This window comes from Aquarana catesbeiana, linkage group LG02, assembly GCF_042186555.1.
Source record: "Aquarana catesbeiana isolate 2022-GZ linkage group LG02, ASM4218655v1, whole genome shotgun sequence".
Taxonomy (NCBI): Eukaryota; Metazoa; Chordata; class Amphibia; order Anura; family Ranidae; genus Aquarana; species Aquarana catesbeiana.
The window spans coordinates 245,583,452-245,607,006 of NC_133325.1; the positions used below are offsets into that span (position 1 = coordinate 245,583,452).

The following is a 23,555-nucleotide window of genomic DNA, read 5'->3' on the forward strand; positions in this document are numbered from 1 at the left end:
ATACTTATCTGAACTCTACTATTTTTTTTTTTTTTTTTCAGTTCTCTGACTATTTTACTGGATATTTCAATGGACAATACTGGCTTTGGTGGATATTCCTTGTACTTGGTGAGTATTTATGCAGCTGACTGATGAGTATCATTTTAAACCCTTAAAATGGAGCACTGCACAAAAACTAATACACAACGATCATAAAAAGGTTTGCACTCCTTTACCTGCCAAAGTATTTATAGTTGCATTCAGCCAGTCTTGGCTATCACACATCTCTGCCACATGCACAGCTTGGAAGAACGCTACTTTTGTCTTGATTAAAGGATAAGTTTACCTTTGGAACATGTTACATACACCCCGCATGCCCAATCCTGTGATTTTACCCTCCCCACCAATTTTGTGCTGTTTAACTCCTACCCCCCTTCTCTCCCACAATCAGACATTTATTTTCTAACCATTTTTTAATACCTTATTCCTTGCCCCCTCTTGGCACTAGGAGAGAATGATGTGCCAATTGCCTGCCGCCTGTTGGGGTACTGATATTGTGCATCTCAGTAGGGCCCCCAAAACTTGAAAGCATATGGGTGGCTGTGCATTATCAGTCTACAGGTTGTCTCATCTTTCTTCTTGCAGCCGGCCACCGATGCATGCTTGTCATCAGAGGGCCAGCTGCAAGCACCCAGAAGAGAACAAGTAAATGAAGAACATGGTGAAACGAGACATGACAGTGTGGTGGTGGATTGGAGCAGGATGACACCAGACGTGAAAATGTATTTTGGGGATAGCCCAGTAAACAAGATAGAGGGGATTAAAAAATAAAATACATAGGGGATCCAAGTTCCATTGTAGTTCTCATTGTACATGGATGATTATACTGATGCATTGTCCAGTGAGCAGGATGTGTTTTTGATGAGTGAGGATCATAAAAATGGCTGAACAGAATCACAAATCTTTTGGCAGGTAAAACAGGACACATACACTATGTTGTCAAAAGTATTGGGACACCTGCCTTTACATGGACTTCAACCTGATTGTAAAGTCTTGTTTAAAAAGAAAAAGCATAAATAAACATGTTATACTCAACTGCTCTGTGCATTGGTTTTGCAGAAAGCAGTCCAGATCCTCCTCTTCTCAGGTCCCTCTTCGCTGCTCCTGGCCCCTCCCTCCTGTTGAGTGCACCTACATCAAGCAGCTTACTATGGGGGCACCCGAGCCAAACTGCAGCTCTTTGTGTCCATTTAGACATGGAGCTGCCGTTCGGCCCCGTCCCCTCTCGCACAATTGGCTAACTGACTGTGACAGCCGCTGGAACCAATGGCACCGCTGCTGTCTCAGCCAATCAGGAGGGAGAGTCAGGGACAGCCGAGGGACTCTTAGACATCACTTGACAGAGATGGGGCTCAGGTAAGTGTTAGGGGATGCTGGGGAGGCTGCTACACACATTAGGCATTTTATCCTAATGCATAGAATGCATTAAGATAAAAAAACCTTCTGGTTTTTATTGGCATCCCAGTCTTAGCCTGTAGGGTTCAATATTGAGTTGGCCCACCCTTTGCAGCTATAACAACTTCAAATCTTCTGGGAAGGCTGTCCACAAGGTTTAGGTGTTTATGGGAATGTTTGACCATTCTTCTAGAAGCGGAATTGAGAGGTGGGACGCTCATGTTGGATGAAGTCTGACTTGCAGTCTCCGCTCTAAATCATCCCAAAGGTGTTCTATCGGGTTGAGGTCTGGACTTTGTGCAGGCCACCCCAAACTCGCTCATCCGTGTCTTTATGGACCTTGCTTTGTGCACTGGTGCGCAGTCATGTTGGAAAAGGAAAGGGGTCATCCCCAAACTGTTCTCACAAAGTTGGGAGCATGAAATTGTCCACAATGTGTTGGTATGCTGATGCCTTAAGAGTTCCCTTCACTGGAACTAAGGGGCCAAGCCCAACCCCTGAAAACAACCCCACACTATAATCCCCCCTCCGCCAAATGATTTGGGCCAGTGCACAAAGCAAGGTCCATAAAGACATGGATGAGCGAGTTTGGGTTGGAGGAACTTGACTGACCTGCACAGAGTCACGAGCTCAACTCGATAGAACACCTTTTGGATAAATTAGAGCAGAGACTGTGAGCCAGGCCTTCTCATCCAACATCAGTGCCTGACCTCACAAATGCGCTTCTGGAAGAATGGTTATTCTCACAGACACACTCCTAAACCTTGTGGACTGCCTTCCCAGAAGAGTTGAAGCTGTTATAGCTGCAAAGTGTGGGCCAACTCAATATTGAACACTACTGACTAAGACTGGCAATACTTTTGGTAATATAGTGTAGATCTAAACTCAGTCACTAAAATCTGATTCAAACTTTGCCATGTTAATACCAGGGCAAAAAGTGGTTTTCAGTTTTTAACTTATTTAATTTTTATATACGCTGGAGCTTTCATTAAAATAAAACTTGGTGATTCTGCCATGTTCAGCCACTTTCTTTTTCAGACATTGTTCAGAAATGACATTCCTGAGAGTGTACTTGGTACATAATTCTTGATGTTGGCATTGCCTAATTATATAATCCCACATGGGCTTTATTTAGAAAGACAAAATGAATAATCTGTAGTAACCAATCTGAATTTATTGTTAATTGGTTCAACTACACTAAAATGCTTCAGACTTATTAAGCATGATTGCAGATAATTGTTTTTGTACTCAGATATTAAATAAAGGCATGACTGTTAAAGCAATAAAATATAATGAAACTTAAGGCAAGTTTCACTCTGTGTAATTACATTTGTTTATACCTGCTAGAGGCAAAGTGTAAATGCTAGATCATACATGAGTGGGTTTCCTCGGAATTTATTCAGGAAAATTATTGCAGAGTTGTTCTTTTGACAGTGCTCATTGTTTTTTTGTTATGCCGACCCTCTGACTTCAGTACTTTGAGCCACTGATCCTGGAAGCAGAATGTAGGTATGGACTTGTAAGTCTCCTGATCAGCATACTACTTTTGGGCTAATAAAGTTATTGCATCCAGAGAGTCAACATAATAGCCAGTGGTAAATATTTCACGTCACTCCAGGTGAGATCCGATACCACAATCAAATCTCAAGTGTTTGCTCAGTTCATCTCCACCAGTGCAATCAATTGTAACATGAACAGGAATCCTGCATGCTAAGATGCAAAATAATAGTCTTCCATTATTAAAAAATGGCCAGCAGTTCTATTCTGACATGTTTTGTGGTAGGCACAGCTCTTTCTCATAGGGAAAGCCCCATGCCTGGCACTTAACATTTGAGAGTAGAACATGTTGCTGCTGACAATTTTAAAGCTCCACTTCAGGATCAGTGTCACTCCCTGCCACCCCCCCTGTGTGATTGCTGGGGGGGGAAAAAAATCCCCTTTTTAAATGCCCATTTTTTTACATAACCATGTGGTCACGTGACGCCGCAGCCCCTTCTCGTCTTTTTATTACCTTCTTGGGGTCCTTCTTTAGCTGTCCATGTCACTGCCTACATGATGTAAACCATTTTCTATTGGATGGCTGCTGGTGTAGGACTAATGTCATCACTGGGGGGTCTCAGCACCCCTGCACTGGAACCAGTGGCAGTGGGGGACCTGGATGGGGGAGTTGGGTGGGTACTGCTGGCTCCATCAGGTAAGGGGGGAAAAAAGACAGTGGGCATGGGTTAGAAGAGGGTGGTAGGAAATGTTATCCCTGCGTGTGGCTTTAATAAAGAGAGACTGTTATTTTGCATCTTGGTGTGTGGCATTCCTGTTGCTGGCACAATTGGTAATAGCCAGGTGGCTAGCATTTTCAGCAGACAACAGTGTCTGGCTCTATGTTTCCCCTATCCCAAGTTTCCGTTAAACAAAGAGGGAATTTTTGTTCCCTCTTTTATGCTGTGTAATTGCTTTTATCTTTATTTCTGTGTGTTTAGTATGCTACAGACGGCCAGAATTCCTTATAGAGTGCAGTGTGGAATGAAGCAGGTACAGAGGTCTTCCAGAGGACACGGTGCATTCTGGGTATATTGCTGCCCATAACATAGCTGTGTAAAGCTGGTATCTCTTCTGACACTTAGCTTCATCAGTGTGGTGATTGCTACTTGCTTTCTTCAATCAAAATGATGGATGAAGGCAGCCTGTCTAATACTTACTGTGGAAAAAAAATAGATAAAATCTCTATAGCAGTCATAGTTCAGCAACAATAAAACGTATTTATGAGAACTTTTATATGTTTTAGGCAAGTTATAAAACCTGCTTTTCCCAGGAAAATGTACAGCATGCAATAATTTTGAAATGCTTTTAAAATGAAAAATGAAATGTTTTTACCTGTATTATGCTACTTTAGCTTCTTTGTCAGAATATAAACTGTAGTAAGAATTATGGTTTGGCTGCAGCCTTCTTGTTCGTAATGAATGATTTGGCATCTCCCTGCGGCACACTGAATTTCTGTTCGAAACAATAAGCAGTTATGATTAGGGGTACTAGTAATTATTCAACCCAATGTAAATACTAACTTTATCTTTAGCTGGCCAGAGACATAGGTTCAGTTTTCACACACAAACCACCCCTGAGTTACCCTTTTGTGTGTAATATGTCTTTATTTAATGTATATTACTAAGATCAGCAAATCACAAAGAGAAATGTGCTGAATATGTAATAAATTGGATATTGAGACACTTTACATTTCCAGTATTATGTATGTGCAAAACATTCAGCCAGATTGCTATGGGGGCACTCATGCGGCCTCAGTCCTGAGCCGCATTGTGTGCGTCTATTGCATGGCCGCTGTTGGAAAATATAGGGCCCCGTACAGCCTTCCTGACATGGCTCCCCCGACTCGACCTACACTCCACCCAACCCCCTTGGGGTGCAGCAAAACAGTGGCACTTGCTTTATCCCCCTACGCCTGAAAATCAGAAAAAAGTCCCACCTCCTGGGCGCCACTTGACTTGGCGGGGCCCAGGGAAATGTACTTTAAACCCTGGTAAGGAAGTAGGAGCGGGGGTGTGGTCTAGTAAAATCCATTTATTAATCTAGACAGAAATGAACAATAAAGTTGACCTGGGCCTCCCTGTTTAGCTGATGAGGTCTGGGCCCAGTACAATAGGACCAGGGTTTGATTGACAGTAGCAGGCGTCAATGGCTCCTGCCAAGCATCCTGTGAGAAAAGGGAAGAGCAAAGCTGCTGCAGATGGGCACAATACTGGATTGAAATCTGATTTAGGAAAGTATTTTGGGGTGCTGTAGAAAGTTGACATGAAAAAGGTGTTTTACCTTAATGCAGAGAACACATTAAAGTAAAAAAACAAAAAACAAAACCCTTTTACCATTACATTTATTTTAAAAAGTGTGGTCAAAAAACTCAAAGAAAAGATTGAAATAGTCTTTGGTCATTTTGTGGATTTCAAAAGGCAAATTCTTCAATACTTTGGAAGGAAAACTTAAATTGCAGCTGTCATGAGAGAATTATGAAAGTTGCCATTTCTGACCTCTGCTTTTGAGAATGTTATTTTTTCCGGCTGTCATCCTTTAATGTCTTGTATGTCCTGGACCTTGACCTGGAACAAGTGTGTGTGTGTGTGTGTGTGTGTGTATGTATATATATATATATATATATATATATATATATATAAACATTCCAGTGTGGTTGTACAGTGAGTCCGATTAGAACAGATCAGACTGGGGATCTCGGTCACCCTGTGCCCCTTTTAGAGACACAGGGTGATTTACACATAGGAGGTGGATGGGGAGCTGAAACAAGGGTTTCCCAGCCTTCCCCAAGGGATTCTGGGTTCCACGGGCTCCCCGCCTAAAGTGATTCCCATTACAGTGCTGAAACCAGACACAACTAAGCAACTAATTATTTTCAGAAAAAGGCCAGTACAGTGTGCGATGGGGGAAGCAGATATTCAGCATAGCTGGATATCTTCAGTACATGCAGTGACTGGGGATTGGCAAACGAGGGGTAATTAAATACAGTCTGCTGGAAAGATAAGCATACATGCTCTTCTTTTACAGCGTGGGCTTAGTTTACTCTGGACCACGGACTCTTTCGAGTAGTTGTTGCTCAATAAGAAAGAAGATAAAAGAAATGACTTTTTAAAAATGGGGGGGTAGTGACATGATGGGGTAGCCTAAAGCTAGCCATACACTGCTTGTTGTTTCCCTTATCTACACTAAATAGCATACATGAGGGAATCTTGTTGTGAATATTCCACTATACTCTTGCGCTAATAAGCATCCTTTTAGCATAATGGTATAATACATCTTTAAATAATCTGTGTTACTTAAACCATGTCTCCCGCATTGCCCCAGTAAACAGACATGACCATACTTACCCCCAGATGATCGTTCTGTGCATCGCACAGGGACCCTTCGCTGGCAGACATGTCCCCACTCCACAAACACTTCTCTACATCCCCAAGGAGCTTTCCACTACCAAACGGATCTCAACCAGCGTCAGTCTGCCCCAGTCAGCTCTTTAGAGTGGGTTGCGGGAGTACTAACACTGGGAGATACTTATGACAATATGTATAAAAATACATCTTCATAGAATTTTCACAACAATCTCCACTGCCAGCTCATATATTCAGCAGCTGCAGCACCCATGGCTTCCTGAATACAGTGACACTGCCAAACAGTGACAGTATAACTAAAGGCAAAACTTTTTTTTTGGGGGGGGGGGGGGGGGATTAGAACACCTGTCAGGTTTTTATTGCTTTTTGTATCTGTTAGGACTAGTTTTTGCAGTTGCAGTACAGACTTTGATTTGTACAGTGTAAAAACAGGGAAGTTTTAGGTACCAAGGAGACACAGGTGCCTCATGCAGCCTTTTAAAATCAATAATGGAGGAAAATACATGACTGCTATGTGCAGCCGAATGCTGTTCTAAGGAGTACTTGCATAGAGGAATACAGTATCTCACAAAAGTGAGTACACCTCTTTAATTATATCTTTTCATTTGACAACACTGAAGAAATTACACTTTGCTACAATGTAAAGTAGTAAGTGCACAGCTTGTATAACAGTGTAAATTTGCTGTCCCCTCAAAATAACTCAACACACAGTCCAGTAGTGTATTTAGGATTTGTGCTGCCCTAGGCCTCACTAAACTCGTGCACCCCCCCATTTAAATATGACCCACCCCTTCCTGTCAAGGCCACACCCCTTGCTGTTTAAGACCCGCCCTGAAATTTTCGAGTGGGGACAGTTCCGAGGGCCTGGGGTGGGGGGGGGGGGCAATGGATTCCCTTAATTTGCATACAGTCAGTTCCATAAATATTGGGACACCGACAAAATACTAATCTTTTTGGCTCGATACACCACCATAATGGATTTGAAATGAAACAAGCAAGATGTGCTTTAACTGCAGACTTTCAGCTTTAATTTGAGGGTATTTACATCCAAATCAGGTGAACGGTGTAGGAATTACAACAGTTTGTATATTTGCCTCCCACTTTTTAAGGGACCAAAAGTAATGGGACAGATTAACAATCATCCATCACACTTTCACTTTTTAATACTTGGTTGCAAATCCTTTGCAGTCTATGGAACGCATAGACATCACCAGACGCTGGGTTTCATCCCTGGTGATGCTCTGCTAGGCCTCGCAACTGTCTTCAGTTCCTGCTTGTTCTTTGGGCATTTTCCCTTTAGTTTTGTCTTCAGCAAGTGAAATGTGTGCTCAATCGGATTCAGGTCAGGTGATTGACTTGGGCATTGCATAACATTCCACTTCTTTCCCTTAAAAAACTCTTTGGTTGCTTTCTTAGTATGCTTGGGGTCATTGTCTATCTGCACTGTGAAGCGCCGTCCAATGAGTTCTGAAGCATTTTGCTGAATATGAGCAGATAATATTGCCCGAAACACTTCAGAATTCATCCTGCTCCTTTTGTCAGCAGTCACATCATCAATAGATACAGGAGAACAAGTTCCATTGGCAGCCATACATGCCCACGCCATAACACTACCACCACCATGCTTCACTGATGAGGTGGTATGCTTTGGATCATGAGCAGTTTCTTTCCTTTTCCATACTCTTCTCTTCCCATCACTCTGGTACAAGTTGATCTTGGTCTCATCTGTCCATAGGATGTTGTTCCAGAACTGTGAAAGCTTTTTTAGATGTTGTTTGGCAAACTCTAATCTGGCCTTCCTGTTTTTGAGGCTCACCAACGGTTTACATCTTGTGGTGAACCCTCTGTATTCACTCTGGTGAAGTCTTCTCTTGATTGTTGACTTTGACACACATACACCTACCTCCTGGAGAGTGTTCTTGATCTGGCCAACAGTTGTGATGGGTATTTTCTTCACCAGGGAATGAATTCTTCGGTCATCCACCACAGTTGTTTTCCATGGTCTTCCGGGTCTTTTGGTGTTGCTGAGCTCACCGGTGCGTTCTTTCTTTTTAAGGATGTTCCAAACAGTTGATTTGGCTACACCTAATGTTTTTGCTATCTCTCTGATGGGTTTGTTTTGTTTTTTCAGCCTAATGATGGCTTGCTTCACTGATAGTGACAGCTCTTTGGATCTCATATTGACAGTTGACAGCAACAGTTTCCAAATGCAAATAGCACACTGGAAATTAACTCTTGACCTTTTATCTGCTCGTTGTAAATGGGATAATGAGGGAATAACACACACCTGGCCATGGAATAGCTGAGTAGCCAATTGTCCCATTACTTTTGGTCCCTTAAAAAGTGGGAGGCACATATACAAACTGTTGTAATTCCTACACCGTTCACCTGATTTGGATGTAAATACCCTCAAATTAAAGCTGAAAGTCTGCAGTTAAAGCACACCTTGTTTGTTTTATTTCAAATCCATTGTGGTAGTGTATAGAGCCAAAATGATTGGAATTGTGTCGATGTCCCAATATTTATGGACCTGAAAGATTTCCTCTCACTTCCTGTTTGGCTTTCGGGCAGGAAGTGAAGGGAAATCTCTGCAATGGGACAGGGATGATAAAAAATATACTGACAGGGGCTATAACCCTCCCTTATTCTACCCACAATGAAAAAAAAAAGTGTTACCTATAGTTCTACTTTAAGCACAAATTTCTGATAATTTTATGGAGAGGACTAAGAAAATATAACCATGCCAATGGTGCAGCAGAAAACATATAGCACAGTGAGGAAGGTTTGTGATCCAGGATGATAGGACAGTCAAAATTAGAAGCGCCCCCCATAGTTGCTGAATGCCGGCTGCCCACATACCGTAAGCAGTGCGGCCGCTTTATGGGGGCACTAGACTAATTTGCCTCTCAGCCTAGTCCGCCCCATAAGACTGACGCTACACTAGCAGTGTAGCGCAATCCGGCGGGGACTCTTTCCGTGCTGCCCCCCTGCAAAGTCCTGCCCTAGGCCTGGGCCTTGTCGTCCTAGGCCAGGATACAGTGTTGACACAGCCATTAATGTCTAAATTGCTGGCAACAAAAGTGAGTACACCCCTAAGCGAAAATGTCCAAATCGGGCCCAATTAGCCATTTTCCCTCCCCGGTGTCATGTGACTTGTTAGTGTTACAAGGTCCCAGGTGTGAATGGGTAGCAGGTATGTTAAATTTGGTGTTATCACTATTACTCTCTCATACTGGTCACTGGAAGTTCAACATAGCACCTCATGGCCAAGAACTCTCTGATGATCTGAAAAAAAGAATTGTTGCTCTACATTAAGATGGCCTAGGCTATAAGAAGATTGCCAAGACCCTGAAACTGAGCTGCAGCACAGTGGCCAAGACCATACAGCAGTTTAACAGGACAGGTTTCATCTCAGAACAGGTCTCGACCAAAGAAGTTGAGTGCACATGCTCAGCGTCCTATCCGGAGGTTGTCTTTGGAAAATAGACATATGAGTGCTGCAGAGGTTGAAGGGGTGGGGGGTCAGCCTGTCAGTGCTCAGACCACACTTCGCACACTGCATCAAATAGGTCTGCATGGCTGTCATCCAAGAAGGAAGCCTCTTCTAAAGATGATGCACAAGAAAGCCCGCAATGGTTTGCTGAAGACAAGCAGACTAAGGACATGGATTACTGGAACCATGTCCTGTGGTTTGATGAGACCAAGATAAACTTATTTGGTTCAGATGGTGTCAAGCGTGTGTGGCAGCAACCAGGTGAGGAGTACAAAGACAAGTGTCTTGCTTACAGTCAAGCATGGTGGTGGGAGTGTCATGGTCTGGGTCTGCATGAGTGCTGCCAGCACTGGGGAACTACAGTTTATTGAGGGAACCATGAATGCCAACATGTACTGTGACATACTGAAGCAGAGCATGATCCCTCCCCTCGGAGACTGGGCCGCAGGGCAGTAATCCAACTTGATAACGACCCCAAACACACCTCCAGGACGACCACTCCTCGCTAAAGAAGGTGAGGGTAAAGGTGACGGACTGGCCAAGCATGTCTCCAGATCTAAACCCTATTTGAGCATCTGGGGGGCATCCTCAAATGGAAGGTGGAGGAGCGCAAGGTCTCTAACATCCACCATCTCCGTGATGTTGTCATGGAGGAGTGGAAGGGGACACCAGTGGCAACCTGTGAAGCTCTGGTGAACTCCATGCCCAAGAGGGTTAAGGCAGTGCTGGAAAATAATGGTGACCACACAAAATATTGACACTTTGAGCCCAATTTGGACATTTTCACTTAGGGGTGTACTCACTTTTGTTGCCAGCGGTTTAAACATTAATGGCTGTGTGTTGAGTTATTTTGAGAGGACAGCAAATTTACACTGTTATACAAGCTGTACACTCACTACTTTACATTGTAGCGAAGTGTCATTTCTTCAGTGTTGTCACATGAAAAGATAAAATAACATATTTACAAAAACGTGAGGGGTGTACTCACTATTGTGGGATAATGTATATGCCCCTAACCTGGGCTTACTGCATTCAGGGCATACACCCATGTATGGCTGTGTATGCGAGTACTACTAAGAGCAGTATACAGCTGATGCGTATTTCAGCCCATCATAGATTTTCACAGGCTGCTAGCATCGAGCTGTATGCTGCAGTTGCACTTGTACCACCTAGGTGCCCAAAATGGCCAGTTTTAATGCTGTACAGACCAAACCGCCCATGTGCATGAGGCCTTGCTTACCTCTAATTAGATGAAATAGAGATGATTGTACTACAACTGCAAAAACTAGCAGAAACAAACTGTGTAGTGTGTAACAGGCTTAAAGAGGAGCTTCACCCTTAAAAAAAATGACAACAAAGGCAACTTTAGAAATGTCAGCCCAGTATTATAACATTTTGTATACGCTGATTTTTTAGTGGTTTATGGTTAGCTGTTCATGTCATGTGAGAATAAAGGAGAGCAATATGGCTCTCTGTTAGTATAAAATTATTTTCTTAGCTAATGTGATATGACATGAAAACAATCATTTTACGTCAGTTTATACATCCCTCTTCAGTGCAGTTTTCATCTATATACATCCATCTGGGTTTTGTTTTGTTTTTTTAGTTGTTTCAGAAAAAAAAAATCATAAGTGGACAAAAATATAAAATATTTCCTGCTTTAAAATGGACATAAGCAAACCACGACCATTTATGTCCACAAAAGTGGAAAAGGATGCAAACCCTTTCCATTTTTTTTCTGCGGACATAAAGGGCTCGGATGTAAATGAACGTAAACGGACCGTCATCTGTTTACATCCGCCTGCTCATAGACAAACATTTTGGTTCAGTCTGGTAAACTGACAGATGGAACCAGACTGAACACTCATGTGAAAGGGCCCTTACCTCTCGGGTAAAAAAGTCATTAACTTGGTGTTAGAATGTCTTTAAATACGTTAATATCTTTTCCAATTCAAAGCAGAACCTCAGTAGTAAATAAGGAAAAAAATGGCTAGTACGAACCTGCTAATTTTCCCGTTGGCAAGAATACTGAACAATCTGTACCAAGTTTAGTTTTAGCTAAAATAACTATGTCGCTAGTAGCTAATTTGCTCCTTTAGGGTGAAGCAGCTTATGCATTATACAAAATGCCAACGGCCAAATCCATTTCTTTGCAGTATCATTTTAAAACGAGGAGATATGTAGACTGTTCTTTTTTTTTTTTTTTTTTTTTTTACATGTCTTGCTCGTGGCAACCCCTCATTATAAGTTTACATAATTTCAGCTCATATGTAGCTGTTCCCCAAAACAGCTTTGATGGAAATGCAGGAGAGTCACAGGCCCCTTAGGCTGTATGGTGTGTCTGTGAGTCAGGAAACTGTTCTTTGAAATGCATAGTACATTATGCCATGCTCAGCCAGGCATAGAAAAAGCCTTCATGCTTCCAGATCACAGCACATCCGTTGTATCAGCTTTTCTCCAAAAATATATTGTGGAATATTTACTCAGCCATAATAGTTTGCAAGCCTTTGCATTTAACAAGATTACTTATTTTACAAAGTTGTTTGCTCCACGTAATAATGACTTTGGAAATAATGTATTAACCCTAAATGTGTTGTCTCACCACACCTGTTTATAATCCGCTCTGTGGACTTCACAATGAAAAGTGCAAATTCATTTTCATCTGGTTTCCTTTGCAAAGCATGCACAATCTGCATCTGAATTAGAGAATGTAAGCTAGCCCCTAGATTATTCTGGGACTTTTCATTTATTGCATTTTTTAAATTGAATTTAGTAATATTTTTATACTATATTGTAAATATACATGTGCTGTTTCATATGTATATATGTGTGTATAGCTATACATGTTCATCTATATTTTTGAGTATCATTATTATACAGAACCTATATATCACCAACAGTTTTTGCAGTGTTTTTCAAAATAAAACAGTTACAATACAATTCAAAAGTATAAAATAAATACTGCGCTTACACTAATTTACATGAGCTGCGACTAAAAAGTAGTAAACCATAAATCTAATAAAAATCAAAAAGTCGCGCTAAAAACTGAGAGTGGCAACAAACAAGTGCCTAAAAAGCCTCATAAAAATATGAGGATAAGTAGTGGTCACTGAGCAAATATTTCAATGCTAGTCAGTGTATAAATGCACCATAAAAATAAAAAAATTTAATAAATAGGTAGGACACAGATAATGCTTCCTATGTCCGTGAAAAAAGAGAAAAGAAAAAAAGAAACACTCAATAATGCGTGACTATATGCAAACAACAAGTGAATGTCTCAAAATAACAAGGCAAAATATAATAATGTGGCAAGTCTATAACTATAGAAGCTATACCAAAACATAAATTGAATAATCAGTGTGGAAATAAACAAAATTAAAATTAAACCCAAAAAACGTCCATGGCTGTACAGAAACGATAATGATTATAATCCATACGTGCTATGTAACACGCATGCAAAACACAATAAGTGTCCCCAAGTGCTGAGTGAATACTGGAACAAAAACTTGCTGTAGTGAAATAGGGTACGTAGACAGACCTCCACCTCTCAAAAACTGCTGGCTCTTACCAGAAAAAATTGGTCTCTTAGTTATAGGAGACCTGAAAGGGCGGATGGCTACAACCCCAGCCAGGGATCTGTACAACAGGCACTTATCATCCGAATCCAGGAACTCTCTCCACCACTCACATCAACATGGATAGGATGTGTCCCCATGGAAGAAATAAAGTGCTGTCTCCATGTGTTCATCTCTAGAGCACTTTATTTCTTCCATGGGGACACATCCTATCTATGCTGATGTGAGTGGTGGAGAGAGTTACTGGATTCGGATGATAAGTGCCTGTTGTACAGATCCCTGGCTGGGGTTGTAGCCATCCGCCCTTTCAGGTCTCCTATAACTAAGAGACCAATTTTTTTCTGGTAAGAGCCAGCAGTTTTTGAGAGGTGGAGGTCTGTCTACGCACCCTATTTCACTACAGCAAGTTTTTGTTCCAGTATTCACTCAGCACTTGGGGACACTTATCATTGTGTTTTGCATGCGTGTTACATAACATGTATGGATTATAATCATCATCGTTTCTGTACAGCCATGGACGTTTTTTGGGTTTAATTTTAATTTCCACACTGATTATTCAATTTATGTTTTGGTATAGCTTCTATAGTTATAGACTTGCCACATTATTATATTTTGCCTCGTTATTTTGAGACATTCACTTGTTGTTTGCATATAGTCACGCATTATTGAGTGTTTCTTTTTTTCTTTTCTCTTTTTTCACGGACATAGGAAGCATTATCTGTGTCCTACTTATTTATTAAATTTTTTTATTTTTATGGTGCATTTATACACTGACTAGCATTGAAATATTTGCTCAGTGACCACTACTTATCCTCATATTTTTATGAGGCTTTTTAGGCACTTGTTTGTTGCCACTCTCAGTTTTTAGCGCGACTTTTTGATTTTTATTACAATACAATTCAAGACAAGAAGATTAGGAGGGCCTTACTCATGAAAGCTTACAATCTTTGGCAAGTGTTACAAAAGTTAGACCTAGAGGCAGAATAAAGCCCCGTACACACAGGCCGAATATCAGGAGACATCAGCCGGTTTAAAACAAAAGAAAATTACATTCGGTCTGTGTGTATGGCCGGCTTCTGTCAGACGAGCATGCTGGAAAACTAGCAGCTGACCTACTCCTGATCAGTGCTTTCCGCCAATGGCGGAGAGCGCTGATCGGAGCGTTCTGGCAGGGGGGCCTCCCCCTGTCACAACACAACAGCTCAGCGGGGGATATCTCTGTACTAACTTTGCATCGTTAGTAGAGCGGCTCTGACCCGAGCTGACAGCTGACTTTATAGTGCGTGCCAGGCTTTAGATTGTCTAAAGGCAAACAGCATAGGAGACTGATGAGTTGGAGTAAAGCGTTCCAGAGAAAGGGGGAGGCTTTGCAGAAATCCTGGATGTGAGCATGGGAAGAGGGGATGAGGGTGCTAGAGAGCAGGAGTTTGTGGAAGAAGCGAAGGAGGCGGTTTGATAATTTGAGATGAGGTTGGTGATGTAGCTTGGGGCAGAGTTGTGGATGGCTTTATAAGTTTTTTGTTTTTTTTTTTCTTTTGTGGTATTCAATGGGCGATCAGAAGCCAGTGGAGGGAGTGGCATACACTGAGCTGATGATCAGTTGGATGAGTGATATCAGAATTCATGGTGGACTGAAAGGGGGTAGGGGGTTATCCTGTATAGTGGTAAGCCAATGAGGAGTTGCAGTACACTTAGGCAGGCCATAGACTGTGCGAATTTCTTTCCTGCAACTATGGTTTGCAGGAAAGAAATTTGCACGATTCCCCCATCAACACAGACAGTGCTGACAGGGTAGTCCCTCCTGCTAAGCAGCTGTCTGCTCCCAGCGAGGGCAGGTGGGGGAAGCCGTCCCCACTGGGAGAAGACAGTGATTATCGCTAGCGGCTGTAGCAGCCGCTAGCGATAATCACAAGGGAATCCGGCCTGAGATTTGACCCATCTATGTCCGCTCTTACCAATATGGGCCAATGTGCCTGATCCACATACAGTATATGCTCTGGGTTAGTTAAAACATTGAAGCCAGGGTGTCAGCAATGGCAGCTGACATCTACTTTTCAGCACTGGTTTCTTGTAAGGTATCTTTATTTTCTGACCAAAATTCACATTTGTATTGGCTCCATGTATTTAGGTGGCAGGATCATATCAAGAAGGATCTCACATATTCTTGTTTCTCTTTACCTTCTATAATCTTTACTCGTTGCTATAAATGGAAAGGTCCAATAAGCATGTGTTTTATTGTGTGGGGTTAGTATTTCATTTTCAGGTCACTAAAGTTTCCAATCCACTCTCCCAATGAATTAAATTCAGAATACTAATAACTTACAAAGCCATCTACAACTCTGCTCCCAGCTACATTACTAACCTAGTTTCAAAATACCAACCTAATTGTTCTCTTCTTCTGCCCCAAGACCTCCTGCTGTCTAGCTCCCTTGTCACTTCCTCTCATGCTCGCCTCCAGGACTTCTCCCGAACCCCTCACATCCTATGGATTTTCCTACCCCAATCTGTCCAACTATTTCCTACTCTGTCCACTTTTTTGGCGATCCCTGAAAATCCTTCTCTCCAGAAAGGCCTATCCTGCCCGCGTCTAATAACTTTACTTTTATTTTCTTCATCAGCTAATCCCCCACAGTTATTCCTTTTGTATCTCTTGACCCTTCCTCCTAGATTGTAAGCTCAAATGCGCAGAGCCCTCTGATTCCTCTTGTATTGAATTGTACTGTCTGTCCTCATGTTGTAAAGCGCTGTGCAAATTGTTGGCACTATAAATCCTGTATAATAATAATAACCGAGGTATCCAAAGATATGCCATCTCGCTCCACTGCTTGCCCAAATTTTAAACTAAACCTTTCCTTTGAAAAACATGGAGGCTGTCGTTACAGGTTTCCTTCTGATGATGCTATTTGCCTGGCTGTTATGCTGACCTCTGCCATCAATGCTTTCTGAGATCAGAAAAGTCTGAAAAAAAAATTCCTAATTTGCATACTTATTCAGTGGATCACACTACTGAAGCCACTGGGTCAGCAGGACACCCAAGCAACAAGCATTTCAAGATTGAGATGTCAGCCATGTTTCTCTTTGAAAGGTCTATGGAATATATGCAACAAGAGGCCTACATAATATCAGACCTTCGTGGCTGACATACTTGAATGACTGGCATCATGAATTCCTCTGTGTCTTTTTGTATACTAATGGCAGGTAGAAGAGCTGCAGCAACCTGTCCGTTCCTAGCTAGCAGGGTACCAAATGAGAAAAGATGCATAATTAACCAGAATTAATTGTGTTAACCTGAGTTTCGCTTGGAGGAGTCCATAAAATGTTCAGTTAGTAGTTTTTACTTTTGGTTAATTTATATATATATGTATTTTTTTTTTATTTTAGGATTGTTGCTCTTCTTTAGAGGATTTGTCAATTACCTCAAGGTGCGAAATATGTCTGAAAGCATGGCAGCTGCTCACAGAACACGATTTTTCTTCTTGTACTAGAGGTAAGTCTCAGCTGTTGGATATACATTGACCTGAGGTAACAGTTTTCCTTAACCATCACCATTTTCAGTTGTCAGAAAACATGTAAAATCCTTAGAGGATGCGTCTAGATTTTCATCATATTCATCCACTTAACAATACCTGTCATAAGAGATTACCACAGAGTGTAACATTGTGTGCATTGTCAGAAAAGGAGAATAAAGAACCCACCTGATTGAGGTTGACAGTTTATTAGATATTCTCGATTGATTGATTTTTCTCTTGTTCAACCAGAGAAAAAAGTGAGCCGTTTAGTTCAGCTTTTAAATAAAGTTCTTTGGAGGCATACCTCATACACCAAAGTTATTAACTAGTTCCCTCCCAGGTGCACAGTGATTTTTTCAAATGCTATTTGTTTTGGGGAAAAAAATACACATTATATAACCCATTTTTTTGTAAAATATAAAAGATGATGTTACACTGAGTAAATAGATACCGAACATGTCACACTTGAAATTTGCACACGCATGTGGAATGGCAGCAAACTACGGTATTTAAAAATCTCTGTAGGTGACGATTTAAATAATTTTTACAGGTTACTAGTTACAGAGGAGGTCTGGTGCTAGAATTATTGCTCTCACTCTGACGTTATCGACGATACCACACGTGTGATGCTTCTGAGCAAAGTTTTTGTTTTTATTTTTGTTTTTTTTTTTTTGTTTTTGTTTTTTTTTTTTAGGATTATTTATTTTATTTTTATATTTTACACAGTGGTTTTTCTTTTTTTGGATCACTTTTATTCCTATCACAAGAAATGTAAACATCCCTTGTGATAGAAATAAGGCATTATAGGTCCTCTTTATGGAGAGATCTCCTCTACCCTGGAAAGCATGGGATCAAAAAAAAAAAAAATAGATCTCTGCTTTCTAGGGGGAAAAAAAGGCAGCATTTACATCTGGGAAAGTTTAGTAAGTAGAAAATACCGCGCTATAAACCAAATGTGTTAGGCAAAAAAAAAATTTCCTTAAGAAAAAAATATTTTTAGGAGAATATAAATGAATATAAATAAGAAACTACAAGCAGCTGCTAAAGTGGGATACACACATAAATAAATGGGAAAGTTTGTAGCAGCCCTAGAAAAACTATGTGCTGATAGTGCTCAAATTCCATAACCAAAGTGTGGGTAAAAGCTTCTTAGAAATGGATAAATCCTCCACTGCAACCACAGTGATAACACCACACAGAATGCACGCTTACCCTAAGGCAAGCTTTGTAAGCCTGCGACCTATTACCCGGCCAGGGCCTTTATCCAGGGAAGATTTAAGGAGAACGATGTCCCAGCAAACCTTACGAAAGTGGTCAGCATACAGCACAAGTCACCCCAATCACGGGTTCAAACCGGTGGCCAAATATGGATGCCGTTCAGATGTTCCCCTCTTAGCGTCCAGCTGTGATGCTGTAGGAAGACATTAAGATAGGCGGAGCGTTTACATCTGCCAGAGCCGGAAGTGTCGTCATGACGTCGCTTCCGGCCTCCCAGGGTCATAGAGCTGGCCGGGGACCTTTCGGTCCTCAGTCGGCTCTGTGGTAACCCGGTGCCACTGTCGGATCAGATCTCTGGCTTCCCAATGGCACAGGAGAGCTCGGAGAGGTGCCGATGGGCGGTAAGAGGGGGGACGTCCCCTCCCACTGCCTGTAAAACCAATCCAGCAGCTAATAAGCTGCTAGGATGGCTTTTACAGGCTGTAGAGAATTGCTTGCTGAAAAAAAAGCGATCTGGATGATGCCTGTAGCTGCAGGCATCATCCAGATATCTCCATTCGGTACATGACGTCATATGACGTCATGCAGGCTGGAAGTGGTTAAAGTGGATATTTTTTTTGTGCAATTTTTTTTACTAACATTATATATAAAACCTTTCATTTCAATCCTTACAACAGTGAAGCTTGTGTTTGTTACAAATTTTGCAAGAATCTCTTAGATCGTTTTTTTATGTCCTTCCTTCCCTGGGCTATGTTGGCATTTTTTGTCTCTAACTCCTGTTATCACCTGGTTGCTTGTACAGTGGGGACGGAAAGTATTCAGACCCCCTTAAAATTTTCACTCTTTGTTATATTGCAGCCATTTGCTAAAATCATTTAAGTTCATTTTTTTCCCTCATTAATGTACACACAGCACCCCATATTGACAGAAAAACACAGAATTGTTGACATTTTTGCAGATTTATTAAAAAAGAAAAACTGAAATATCACATGGTCCTAAGTATTCAGACCCTTTGCTGTGACAATCATATATTTAACTCAGGTGCTGTCCATTTCTTCAGATCGTCTTTGAAATGGTTCCACACCTTCATTTGAGTCCAGCTGTGTTCGATTATACTGATTGGACTTGGTTAGGAAAGCCACACACCTGTCTATATAAGACCTTACAGCTCACAGTGCATGTCAGAGCAAATGAGAATCATGAGGTCAAAGGAACTGCCTGAAGAGCTCAGAGACAGAATTGTGGCAAGGCACAGATCTGGCCAAGGTTTCAAAATATTTCTGCTGCACTTAAGGTTCCTAAGCCACAGAGCTCCATAATCCTTAAATGGAAGACGTTTGGGACGACCAGAACCCTTCTTAGAGCTGGCCGTCCGACCAAACTGAGCTATCGGGGGAGAAGAGCCTTGGTGAAAGAGGTAAAGAAGAACCCAAAGATCACTGTGGCTCAGCTCCAGAGATGCAGTCGGGAGATGGGAAAAAGTTGTAGAAAGTCAACCATCACTGCAGCCCTCCACCAGTCGGGGCTTTATGGCAGAGTGGCTCGACGGAAGCCTCCCCTCAGTGCAAGACACATGAAAGCCCGCGTGGAGTTTGCTAAAAATCACCTGAAGGACTCCAAGATGGTGAGAAATAAGATTCTCTGGTCTGATGAGACCAAGATAGAACTTTTTGGCCTTAATTCTAAGCGGTATGTGTGGAGAAAACCAGGCACTGCTCATCACCTGTCCAATACAGTCCCAACAGTGAAGCATGGTGGTGGCAGCATCATGCTGTGGCGGTGTTTTTCAGCTGCAGGGAAAGGACGACTGGTTGCAATCAAGGGAAAGATGAATGCGGCCAAGTACAGGGATATCCTGGATGAAAACCTTCTCCAGAGTGCTCAGGACCTCAGACTGTGCCGAAGGTTTACCTTCCAACAAGACAATGACCCTAAGCACACAGCTAAAATAATGAAGGAGTGGCTTCACAACAACTCCGTGACTGTTCTTGAATGGCCCAGCCAGAGCCCTGACTTAAACCCAATTGAGCATCTCTGGAGAGACCTAAAAATGGCTGTCCACCGTTTTCCATCCAACCTGACAGAACTGGAGACGATCTGCAAGGAGGAATGGCAGAGGATCCCCAAATCCAGGTGTGAAAAACTTGTTGCATCTTTCCCAAAAAGACTTATGGCTGTATTAGATCAAAAGGGTGCTTTTACTAAATACTGAATACTTAGGACCATGTGATATTTCAGTTTTTCTTTTTTAATAAATCTGCAAAAATGTCAACAATTCTGTGTTTTTCTGTCAATATGGGGTGCTGTGTGTACATTAATGAGGAAAAAAAATTTACTTAAACGATTTTAGCAAATGTCTGCAATATAACAAAAAGTGAAAAATGTAAGGGGGTCTGAATACTTTCCGTCCCCACTGTATCTGGTTGTAGCTCATGTATCAATACTCCTCTTGTGTCCTGACTGCTTTTTCCATCTTCTGATCTTTTTACTGGTTGTGTTAGATGTACTAACTTGAGCTTCCAGACCTCCTCTGTTTCTATGTTTGGGCTTCACCCTTCTAGCCTTGCATGATTCCTTATTCTGATCTGTATTGGCATGTAACTTCTGATCCTGTTGGAGTATCTGGACCTGTATGCTGTTGTATTGACTGGTCCTACGATTATGCTGGCCACCTGTCCTTACCTCTGACCCAAACAAATCTGCTTCATTACTGGTACTCTGAGATTTATTTTGTGATCTCAACCTGGCAGTTGTAAGGGTCTGGAAGTAGTCCTGCTGAAAAAGCTCTCCTTAGGTGGTCTGGTATAAAGAAACTGGCACTTGTAGAGCTTTTTTTTTTTTTTTTTGGTGAGGGCCTTCTACCACTTGTTGGGTCACGGTATTGCTGCTTGTTTTATGCCATTATTGTTTTATACGGTGTTGCTGCTTGCCTGTACTGATCCTGAATCTATTCCTGCATTCTATTCGCTGCTTGTCTGCTCAGATGCCTGATCTGTACACCCATCCATGTAATTTGTCTCTCTGCACTTCAGTCCCATTCTGCCCACACCAATCTCCATAACTGACCATATGCTGTTTTGCAGGGCCCTGCATTGCAGATACTGAATCCTGCCTTACCTTGGTATATGCATTGTGCTCATATCACCCAGTTCTTGTTTTCTAGGGACCCTAAAAACACCTAGTTAGATCAAATCATCTTATGTTGACTATAATTACAGTGTGTTATCCCTAACCCAGATTTTGGCTTATGGGTGCAAAGTCGAGCACCAAGAGGAAGCAAAAACACAGGATAATCATACTTCTTGCTGCACAACTGTGTTAGAACTATTCTGGCCATGTAACCAGTATAAATAAATATAGTATGCCAGATATCTAATATTTTGTATGTTTTTTTGTTTTGTATTTTGTTTTGTTTTTTGTTTTAGGATTTCTGTAATAGTAGCTTCATCTTCTCTGTTTTTTTTAAATTTTGTGGAACATGCTCATCATTTGACTGCAAAAACTGTTGCTTGAAGCTCCACAAATACAACTGAAAAACTGTAGTTGTAGTTTGGGCGCTACAATTTCAGAAAGATTTCTAATATACATGTAGACTGCTTCTTGCAGGTGTTGTTTCATAGAATTAAATTTCCAGGAAATCCTTCATTGTACCAATATTGCAATTAATACAGTATTTTTTTTTCTTTTTTAAGCAAACGCAGCTATTATCCACAAGGTTGACACAGATCAGCACTAAAAGCTCATCTGCATGGGAAGTTATTGATATGGATTGCATCTCTCTCCGCCTCTTGGGGAAAATAGTCAAAATATAGAAATTTGTTTGAATTACCATTTATATGAAGTAGAAGGCAGTACCATCAATAAATGTTCTCCAGCTGATTTACCTTTAAAATGAGCCTGGCGATTCAAATTAATATTGGACATGTGTTAAGTGCCATAAAATGTTTTATACATTATACCAGCAGAATTGCTATTAAATCTATACATCATGAAAATAGCACCAAATAGCTTGGGACTTGCTTCGCATTGCATTGACAGCTTCTTGCTGTTCTGTATGCTAATCTGCTGCCTAATCACTTGAGATCTCTGCTGTAAAAGACTGCAAATCACATGCCATAGGCTTGTGTGCCCGCACTGATTAACATGTGGGAGACGAGTTATGGGACTGGAAAAATAAAAATATGCTACGTTTTTATTGATTATTGCATACATTTCATCAATGTGGTTTACATTTATTAGCAAAACTGCTGGAATAAGACATGCATAATTAGTAATTACCATGCAAAAGCTTTAAAATATTAATGCTGCTTAAAGCTGAACTCCAGATATAAAATACATAAATTAGTGCAGTTCTTTTTTCGTTACTAGATCATTACATTTATTTTTTTAAATGTAAGAAGTGTGGGTACCAGAACACGATCTGCAATCAGTCTCTTGCAAATGTACAACAGAGCTCACGTACAGTCAAGGATAGAAGGAGGGAGCAAAGAGACAGGCAGATGAGCTAATCAGTCTGCTCCTTCTCCGTCACTGCTCAGTTAGAGATTGGAAACAGACTAGACCTGTGTTAGTTGTCTGCGAGAGAAACAAAATCAGGTCGGGGCTGAATTTTGTAAATCTCAGGGCTTGATCAGCAGAAAAGAAGCTGTTGGATTTTTTGGGGACTAAACCTTAAATGTATATATGTGTGTATATATATATATATATATATATATATATATATATATATATATATATATATATTCTTGTGTATTAAAATCTACAAATTTAGTGTGGAAATATTTTCAGTTTAGACCAGTCTGGTTTCTGCTTTTTTTTTCTCTTTCTTTGGTAAACCTGTTGGTAGTCTAAATCTTATTTCTTCACTTCAAACACTGATCTGCACTTTCAAATCCTAATGAATAAAGTAACAGTATATCCTTGTCTAGTACAAATATAGAGTAATATGTTTGCTTTTGTAATATTTGGTCAAATTGCATGTTGGACCGCAGAGCTGGATGAGTATGGGTCTGTCTTTCTTAAAGTGATTCTAAATTCAAAAGGCTTTTAACTTAATGCATTCTCTGCATTAGGGTAGAAAAAACTTCCAATACCTGCCCCCCCACCTCCCTAAACACTAACCTAAGTCCTCTCTTGGTCCAATGCTGTCAGGAGACTCTGATAGCAGCGGTAGCCATAGGCTTCTCCTTCTGTCAGTCAAATCCTGAGAGGATAGAATTGGGGGTGCAGCTGAGCCACGTTGTGTGTGTCTATGGGCGCAGACAACCCAGATTGGGAGCATTCCCAAATAACCCCCATAGCAAAAAGCTTGCTGAGGGGGGTACCTGAAAGGAGTAGATAGTGCCAGCGGGGGACTCCAAAAGAGGAGTTAAGGGGCCGCTCTGTGCAATACCATTGCACAGAGCAGGTAAGTATACCTTCTTTT

General features: G+C 41.3%; 1 protein-coding gene across 2 annotated transcripts in view; it reads left to right on the forward strand.

Annotated features, from left to right (window-relative positions):
- The window catches only part of NDFIP2 (Nedd4 family interacting protein 2), a 167,224-nt gene that overhangs the window by 134,466 nt on the left and 9,203 nt on the right, over positions 1–23,555 (forward strand). For both annotated transcript variants that reach the window (XM_073614357.1, XM_073614358.1), the window contains 2 exons: positions 42–108; positions 16,785–16,890. In XM_073614357.1, the coding sequence (XP_073470458.1) occupies positions 42–108; positions 16,785–16,888 (171 nt within the window). In that variant the 3' untranslated portion in view covers positions 16,889–16,890. The remainder of the gene's footprint in view (positions 1–41; positions 109–16,784; positions 16,891–23,555) is intronic.